We start from the raw sequence: 9583 nt of genomic DNA on the forward strand, positions 1-9583 counted from the left end.
TTTTTTTTTTTTCCGCCACAGTTCTCACGAACATGCCAGCGGTGGCACACACTCATGCACGCGTACAGACGCCGATGCATGCACGCCTTTTAGCTCACGCACGTCACCCTCTTTTTTTGCACACACACACACTGGATCTGGTGTCATGACCGAGAAAGGAGGGTCAATCGGAGGTCAAAGTCTAATGCAGTTAGGAAAGAGATCCTTGATTGCACGTACAGTGAGCCATGCAAGGTCCCAGATAATCGCGCTGATATGAAGGCAGCCATGCTCGCACACTGAAAAAGCTACAAACTTAATGTTACACACACACACACACTGTTTTTCTGCTAATATGCATCCTCACTGTGTAGTAATGCTTGGTTGCACTCCAGTGGAACAAGCTCCAAATGATGACCAAAGATGTTGCTGTGGAGCTGAGATGTTACGTGGTGCTGCTGTTGTGGTTACTCGAAAAATCCAGTAATTTTATTAGTGTGATTCAGCAGCGTTTATCACCTAAAACAACACGTAAAAACTGACTCATTACAGCCGTATTGTTAAACTTGACTCGGATAATTGGATAATATATGTTTTTTTTTTAAATATTTATTTTATTTGGAGAAACTACTCCTAAAACTCAACAGTTTGTTTATTGGAGTCTTCTGGAGCACATTCCAATAAAATATCATTGGTGCAGTGGTTTCATCAAATTAGAGAGTGGAATACACCCGGCAGAGCACCATGCATACATCAGTGCTGAATGCTGATGACAGTGATGTCAAAGTACGACGGGCCTGTCATCAGCGTCACTGCAACCTGTGTGAGCCTTCAAGTGGGAAAGCGCTACCAGGACATGAGGCCTTTTTGAGGTGGATCTATTCAGTTCCTTGTCTGAAAAAGGTGATCTCAGTAGCTTTGAAGGATAAAAGCTGAGTGAGTTCACTTGGAGACAGTTTTTGTAAGCAAACAGCCCTCTTGTTTTGGATGTAGGTTTTACCACTCCTGATCAAAGTTGTTTTATCTGCCCTTTGGTCTGTGTGTTTTTGACATTTCTCAGCTGCCGGTTATCTATTATGAGCTGCTCTTTGAGTGTGTTTCTGGTACATTTCCAGAATAGATGTAATAATTGAATAAGGTGTGTTTTGTGTCTGAGGTGAGTGTACGGCATTAGGGATCTGCTGTCTGTGTTGTGGCACATACCTCCTTACATTCCAGTTTCAGCAAATAGCTAGCTTACCCACGAGCCAAAATGATAAGCCTTAAAGAGACACTGGGTCTCTCTCCTGCCCACATGCACACACAAGCTAACACAGATATGCGCTCATGTGCTGCTCTTTCAGTAAATACCACCTCAAGTGTTTGCATCTGCATTCAGTTTATAATTTCTCTGTGTTTTTAAACTGTGTCTTTCAGGAACAGGGTCACTCCAACGTTCTCCTGCAGCCGCCCAGCACCACCTAACATTTCCTGGAAGAACGTGTCCATTGCCTGCTCCCAACAAACATGGACTGTTTTCCCATGCTTTATTTTCTGTCGGTGAGTAAGTAGACCATGCCATTTCAATTTGTGGCATGTGACACGTTGCTACATCTTGCAGTCTCCTGCCCCTTTCTCCTCTCTGTCCACTGAATCATTCATTTATGTGGCATTAATCCAGGGTTGAACTGAACATCCCAAAGCAGTGTTGGTCAATGCATGAGGAAAAGCCTTTTGTTTTAAAAAAAGTGTGGCACAAAGTCCTTGGTTGGAGCAGACTGTGAGAGACCGAGCTCCTTATCGAGTTAAGAATTTGCTCCGACCCCAGGGCTGCCTCTTTTATTTGTCTAATCATAGTGGAGGAGACAAGGGGGGAGGGAGGGAGGGAGCGAGGAGGAATGGCCCTCAGATTCCATTCAAAAAAAAAAAAAAAAAAAGTTGGGTTCTTGAACCAGCTGTTTACCTTTGGAGGATGTTGCCAAAGATAAACTGCAAGTGGTCTATCTGATCGGGGACTGCTTTACTGTAAACAAAGCAGGCAGCACTATTGGAGCTAATTAGCGTTCCTTTAGTGGGAACAGCTAGACAAGAGGGTGAAGATGGGGTTTTATAGCAGGAGAAAATGTGCAGAAATGTAGAAAAGCTAAATTTGACATGTTACTTAAAACGGATGCCTTTCTCTCCCCTTCTCGTCTTTTTCTTTTTGTGTTTTCTCCCCCTCCTGCTCTGTTCAGTCCTTTCCTAATCTTTTATCTCCCTGTTCCATCTGCTGCTCCCACCAGAGACATCATGATTCCTGGTAATCGAATGCTGATGGTCATTTTAATATGCCAAGTCCTGCTGGGAGAGAGTAACCATGCTAGTCTGATACCTGAAGAAGGGAAAAAGAAAGTACCTGGCCTGCAGGGTCGTTCGGCCGCTCAGAGCCATGAACTGTTGCGGGACTTTGAGGCCACGCTGCTGCACATGTTTGGCCTCAAAAGGCGGCCGCGGCCCAGTCGCTCGGCCACCGTGCCTCGCTACCTGCTGGACCTCTACCGGCTGCAGTCGGGGGAGGCTGAGGAGGCCGGAGCGCATGACATTGCTTTTGAGTATCCAGAGAGGTCAGCCAGCCGGGCCAACACCGTGAGGGGTTTCCACCATGAAGGTAAAAGAAATCATATGAAGTAGACGGAAAATGAAAAAGCCCAAAAGAGAAAGGCGGAAATGTTGTCATGAGTTGGAAGAGCGGTGATAAATGCAAATGTCAGCACTAAAACATTACACCATGCTTACTGTTGCCAGGAATTCCAATAATTTTGGTAGTAGTGTAGCGCATTAGCATGGGCGAGGGTTAAAAAAAAATAAAAAAAATAATTTCCTACATCCCCTGAAACATGATTGTAAGAGCGCTCCACCCGTTTCGCCATAACCAAGGAATCTAAGGATGTGGTCACCAAACAGTGTCTACAGAGGGGCAAAAAAATTCTGCTAGACAAGCTCTCGAGAGCCTAATTTGACAAAAGCTCTGCGTGTTTGGTTAGCAGCTGAAGGAAAAGCATACCTTCATATTACACTTCTCACCCCACCCAGCAGAACATGGCTTAAAAAAGCCTGTTCTTGGCCTGGAATTGGAGTGTGCTCCTGTCTCATGTCTCCAGTTTATATGGAGGGCTCTTTTAGAAGGACCTTCCTCAACATACAATTATCTTTAATGCTACTCTACAGCCTTCTAAATAAAGCCCCTACTGCCAACAATGTGGGTGCTGAGAGCAGACGCTGCAGCTCTTTGGAGAGATGGAAAAACCGTCTCAGAAGCCGGTGCGATAGAAAGACTGGAACGCTAGAAGGGTTTCTGTTTATTGTGACTGCTTCGCTTTAGCAACAAATGCAGAGGTTTCAATTAGACTGGGAGAAAGTCCAGGTTGGCCGATCTGCTAGATGTAAACTAAGCTCGGAAAGATAACCTGAAACACGTCTGGTAAATGCTTGAAAACAACCTTGTAGATTGGCAGAGAGACAGACGGCGATGATGTAAAGTGAGGAATTGATCATGTGGCACAGTGAACCAAGAAAGCTGGGAAGCTTTTTAGGGCTGCAGAACATGTCCGCCCTTAGGGGGAGGAGTGAGGAAGGAGGGATGAGTCAGCCGTAATGGAGCTTGTCAAACACACTGCTAGTGGTAGCTTAGGCCAACGTACACGGCAGCGTACCAAAGCTAGCGGGGAAGAAAAAGGAGGAGGAGGAGGACGAACTTCTGCCTTGTGATGCAATGTGCACACATGTGTGCTCGTGTATGGGTTTGCACTCCTCTCAACAAGCATTTACCCTCCTTCTCCTTTGCTAAACTATGTTAATAATACGCTTTGAAGCCTTTTGAGTGGGAGTGTTCTCTTTCATGGAAGCGCCATTGTGCGATAGTGTGACTCAGTTGACTGATCTGTCCAAAACACAGGGAGGCATTACAGTCAGCAGCAGATGGACAGTTTGGTGAGGAGACATGTTTACAGGCAAGGCTGCAACCATTCATCTTGAGAGATGGTGGTAGTTTTTATTGACTGGGTGCAATAGGGGGCATCGCTGTTTCTTTCATAAATTTCAAATGAGTTTATGAATTAAACCACAGAGCAGTCAGACCACAGGACTGGAGACGGTGCTTGCGTGCACACTTGAAACTTTGAATAAGCTACATTCCCTTGCAAGATCTTCTTACCCATGGGCTTCAGATAAACGAGATTCTACTGTATTGTCTGACTCCTTAATGATTATTCATGATGAAAATGATAAATGTCTTAAGTGAACAAACTGCAGAGCTAATCAAAAACACAGCAGGTTTTAATAATGAGAACCACCTGGGTAAGATTAGGGCCTGGGTGTGAAATAACAGGGGTGGATTGAGCAGGAAAATAGTAGACACAACATTCCTTTCCCCAACAATGGTGATCTTGCCAGAAATCTGCAGACTGTGCGTGGAACAGGGAGCCTCCACTGTGTTTATACTGTAGCTGTGGTACGTTAATCACCACCCTCCTTGTAATGCATGTTTCAGCAAAGTGCTCAGGGAAAGGCATTGAGAGAAGGGCAGTATAATCCTTATAGATAGATAAGAAAACATGGACGATATATATTTATTCTTCTGGATACCCCAGCGGCCTCGAGAAGTGTGCATGTACATTCTTTGGTGTCAATTAAGCTTTTGTTAAGAGTGAAGACGTGTGAGGTTTGCACAGCTCAGAACTTCAGACCTGTTTCACTGATGTATTAGCTGGTAGAACGCTGAAGAGCAAAGAACACAGCTGTAACAAGACATCTTCACGCAAAGTTTTTATAAGACGTACAAACGTGAAGCTACTTGTGAGTTTCTGTTCTACAAATTGCAATAGTTGATTTACTGAGGATTGTGGAGGTTGTGCACTGAAGCAAACGTTTTCCTCTTGCCTACTTTCAGAGCACATGGAGAGGGTGCACGAGCTGCACAGCGGAGACTCCACGCCCCTTCGCTTCCTCTTCAACCTCAGCAGCATCCCAGAGGATGAGCTGCTGTCTTCCGCAGAACTGAGGCTTTACCGGCATCAGATCGATGAGGCTCTGGCCGACTCCCTGTCAGATGGCCACGGGCTTCACCGGATAAACGTGTACGAGGTGCTGAAACCGCCGCAACCCAGGCAACTGATCACGCAACTTCTGGATACGCGACTTGTGCACCACAACACGTCGCGCTGGGAGAGCTTCGACGTCAGCCCCGCCGTGCTGCGGTGGACTCGCGAGCGCCTCCCTAATTACGGACTGGCGGTGGAGGTTCTGCACCTCAACCAGACTCCGCGCCATCAGGGCCGACACGTCCGCATCAGCCGCTCGCTACACCAAGAGCCCGGCGAGGACTGGGAGCAGCTACGCCCTCTCCTGGTTACCTTTGGCCACGACGGGAAGGGTCACCCGCTGACCCGCCGGACCAAGCGCAGCCCCAAACAACGGGGCCGTAAACGCAACCGCAACTGCCGGCGCCACGCACTGTACGTGGACTTCAGCGATGTAGGCTGGAATGACTGGATAGTGGCGCCTCCTGGCTACCAGGCCTATTACTGCCACGGGGAGTGCCCCTTTCCTCTGGCAGATCACCTGAACTCAACCAACCACGCCATTGTTCAGACACTGGTGAACTCTGTGAACAACAACATTCCCAAGGCCTGCTGCGTGCCAACAGAGCTCAGCGCCATCTCCATGCTCTACCTAGACGAACACGACAAGGTGGTCCTAAAAAACTACCAGGAAATGGTAGTGGAGGGCTGCGGCTGCCGCTAACACACAAACTTACTAAAACCTGGACTTGGACTTGGGGAAAAAAAAGCAACACGGATGCTAAAACCAATCAGAAGGTCTTTACTCCCAAAAAATGTTCACTTGGACCCTTATTTATAACTTTTATGAGGTGTATGTTTGTCTCACTTTTTTTTTGTTTCTTTGACAATATGATCATATATTTTGACAAAATATATATATTTATATCTACGTATTAAAAATAAATTGAGTCCTTATTTTAAACATAAAAAAGCTGTACAACTTTTCATAATGTACATTAGATTGTATAAGTTTTTTTTATTGAGAAAATAGTAAAAAACACTCTAAAAAGTAAAGTTTATTTACTGGTAATATTTATTGCTTTCATATTATATACAGAAAAACAAATAAAAAACAAAACAAAACATGGATTGCTGATAATAACACATTCAGTCTTGACCATTGGGGGAATCTGCAAAAAAATTAAAGCACTGCATGAATTTTTCACGACGGAACTTTTTGAAGGAACTGGTTAAAAAACTTTAATGAACCAGCTTAAATCAACATCAATGTTATTATTGAACAAGGCCTTTGAAGCAAAATCTATTTTACTTTATTATAAAAGATCTGTAACAACCCTCCACAATAAGGCGTTACAAAAACAAAAGCTGACAATATCGGTTTTACTTTTGTAAAAAGAAAAAAAAAAGAAAACTAATGAAAGAGGCAAGCAGAGGAATGTCTCTGGTGTTTTTTCTTTCCTAAATAAAACAATGTTTTGTTTTGTTTTTTTAAATCTGCAATCTTACAGCCTCTGAACGACACTTTAACAAAGGAAAAGTGAAATAGTGAAAATCTTTACCCTGTAATTCTACATTTCCTCAGTCCTATAGTACAATTTTTAATAACAGGCGCCTCCTTAGAAGAGGTGTGCTATTTCAAAGCGAGTCGGCCTTATTGTTCTCAAATTTCACTTTTATGTCAATTAGGCTAACATGTGATGCTGGATACTCTCTAATCCAATTGCAGTCGGGGTGGGTTGTTCAGCCCGACTGTGTGAGAGTGATTCTATTGTTCCTGACGTCCCCTCATTGGGGGCATGATTGTGGCTGATGCGTCCTGCCCTCATACAAGGCGGCTGAGTCCTCAGAAGAATCAAAGGTTAGACGCTCTGTCTCCTGCCTTTGTCTTCAGCGGCTCATGCCGGCAGAGCAAAGACGCCTGTCTCCAACCTGTGCCCCATCACACAATGGGCTTCTACATCACTTATTTACAAGCTGACGGCTGGCCCAAATTATATGATAATGTTTAGAGAGAGCAGCTCCTTTGAACTGCTGGGGGGACGTTGGCTGGGCTTTGTTCTGTCAGACAGTTCCCTGTACATCACCGTGAACCGCTGGACGCTGCTTTAACATAAAGATGACAGCATAATGGCTTTTTTAAAGGCTCTGTTTTTATGCAATAATTAAAAAATGGAGTATTTACTTGTTGTCTGTCTCAGGTTAAAAAACAACAACAACAAAAAAAAGAGACAGAAAGCAAATTTCTCCATTTGTGCTCAGTCAGAACTTGACATTAAATAAATCCTAGCTTTAGTTGCATCAAATAAATGAAGTATGACGCTAATTTCCCTTCATTTAATGACAAGTCAGACAAGTCTGTTAGTTTTTTTTTTCCTCCTGGAGCATGTGCAGGCCCTCAGGCTCTCTCTAATTGCTGCTGGACTTCTCTTTGATGCCTGCATATCAGGATCAAAAAGGGGTGACTCCTAAAGAAGGGGAAGACAGAGAAGAATTTCATTTTGAAGTGGCTGAAGGGAAAGAAGAAGGAGCTGCGGGAGGCTGGGAGCTACATGTATGTGTGTGTTTGGGGGGAGTGTTTCTTCAGCAGCTCGACGTTGCAATTACAACAATTCAACCGATCCCCCCTCCTGAAGGTGAGATAACATCAGCTACTTATGGTAATTGTCTTGCCTGTTCATTATCCCGCCACCCTGCACAAAGAGAGGATGCGTGTTTATTAAAAAGTCCAGAGACGGACGCTCGTGCAGGCTGCTGTTCAGTTGCCCTTTAAAGTTTGTCAAGCTTCCGCGTGATTGTCAGGAAATTGATAAACGCGAGTGTGTGTGAGCACGAAGGAAGGTAATAAGTGGGGGGAGGTGGGGGTCAATTACAGAATGAGTCCTTAAGAACAGATTGAAGGCTTTGTCATTCCTATGTGACGTGCCACTCAGTCTCCTGTAAGTACTCGTTCTCACGCAATTACAGGTGAGTCATTATGCAGCAGGTCTATTGACACTGCTCGACTAATTGACTGGGTGAAGTCTTCAAAAAGCTTTTTATTTGGATGTTCCACCGTAAAGTGAGCCAAGTGTTTACAGACAGTAAATCTCCTCTGCAGGAACAAAGGAAGATGATCCTGGCTTCTTGCATTGCCTTGTTTTAGTGGGAGCACTCCGTACCTCCATTACCCAAATGCTCCTTTTCTCTTTGTCAGAGTTACAAGATGTTACAGATGTGAGTGGGTGTGTAAATCAGACTTTCAGGTAAGTCATGTGACTCGTCCGCTAACGGTCGTCTCAGCTAAAAAGCACCGAAAACCACAAAAAGATCATCTCGACGTATGAAAGTTTGATTTGTATGTTTGGCAAAGGGATTATCTGAGCTGTGCTTTTAACTCCACAGGACCTTGTGTGTAGTAAAACAGCAACAACAAAACGGTTTCAGCCTCCTGAGAGCTCTGACAGAAGAATGAAACTGCAGAAAGAATAAAAAAAAAAAAATCAGGCTGATTGTGTAGTAGCTTGAAATATTTCTACAATTTATGACTCTGTGAGCTGTGACTCATTTTTAATGCCATGTTGCCAACTGGCGGGAAATCTTTAGTGAACGACACACATCATGTAAGAAAATCCTAACAACCACTTTACTGTTGCAATTCAAAATTTAGTCACGCTAAATGGCTGCTTGACTTTTAGTTCACTCCACCCCGTTTTATTTTGTTGTCACTCAAACTCTGACATTTTCACAATAGCACGAGCAGAAGGCAAGTCGTAGGGGCCGTATGACCGAACACAGGCTGGCAGTTGACACGACGACTATTTTCTCTCTCGAATAGTCTTGATTGTTTGTTGAATTTATTGCATTAAGTGTATAAAATAGTGACAATAACAAGTCTAAAAAGATGTAAAATGGAATAAAATGCAACGAATCCTTGACAAGCTTGAACCTGCAAGTATATATATATAAATTTTTTTGAATATATATTTTTTGGGCTCTTTACCTTTATTTAGATTAGTAGAGATAGACAGGAAAGGGGGAGAAGAATGGAGAGAAACCTGCAGCAAAGGGTCGTGAGTGGGAGTTGAACCCACGACCACTACGTTGGGGACCTATAGCCTCTGATCGTGGGTCGCCTGCTCAACTAGGTGAGCTATGGGGCGCCCAACCAGCAAGTATTTGACATTATGTTGTTATTTAGAGATTGAACTTTTTTTTGGCCTTTTACATAAAAGCTTTTTATTTTATTTAAATATTTCCCCTCAGAAGTGGAGCTCTGTGACTTTTTGCTCAGTGGCCTAAACTTGTCCCTCCAGTGTGAAAAGAAAAAGCAAATTTTCTAAAAGTCACCTTTATGTTCACACCAAATGTTTTGTTTTATCATCATTTCTATACATCTGCATTAAATCACACAAGTTGTTGCCATTTACATAATTTATCTTCTTCCTGCCAGAAGTCTTTAAAAAGTATTTAAAGCAAACAATAAAGAATAGTCACGTGACTGATGGATTAAATCAATACGTTCTACTTTAGTGACTGCTCAACAAAAAGCAGAAGATTGATGTTATTTTTCTTCAATCTGTTGATAC

At 43.6% G+C, this 9583-nt stretch overlaps 1 protein-coding gene across 2 annotated transcripts in view; it reads left to right on the forward strand.

The window, feature by feature from the left end:
• Positions 1-6144, forward strand: part of bmp4 (bone morphogenetic protein 4) — an 8958-nt gene extending 2814 nt beyond the window's left edge. Inside the window, exons 2-4 of one of the 2 annotated variants that reach the window (XM_008276899.1) lie at positions 1396-1518; positions 2193-2605; positions 4886-6144. In XM_008276899.1, coding sequence (XP_008275121.1) covers positions 2248-2605; positions 4886-5739 — 1212 coding nt within the window. In that variant the 5' untranslated portion in view covers positions 1396-1518; positions 2193-2247 and the 3' untranslated portion in view covers positions 5740-6144. The remainder of the gene's footprint in view (positions 1-1395; positions 1519-2192; positions 2606-4885) is intronic. The other variant, XM_008276898.1, reaches the window with a different exon arrangement.
• The last annotated feature ends 3439 nt before the right edge of the window (positions 6145-9583 follow it).

This window comes from Stegastes partitus, unplaced genomic scaffold (assembly GCF_000690725.1).
Source record: "Stegastes partitus isolate 25-593 unplaced genomic scaffold, Stegastes_partitus-1.0.2 Scaffold83, whole genome shotgun sequence".
In the NCBI taxonomy this organism is placed as follows: domain Eukaryota; kingdom Metazoa; phylum Chordata; class Actinopteri; family Pomacentridae; genus Stegastes; species Stegastes partitus.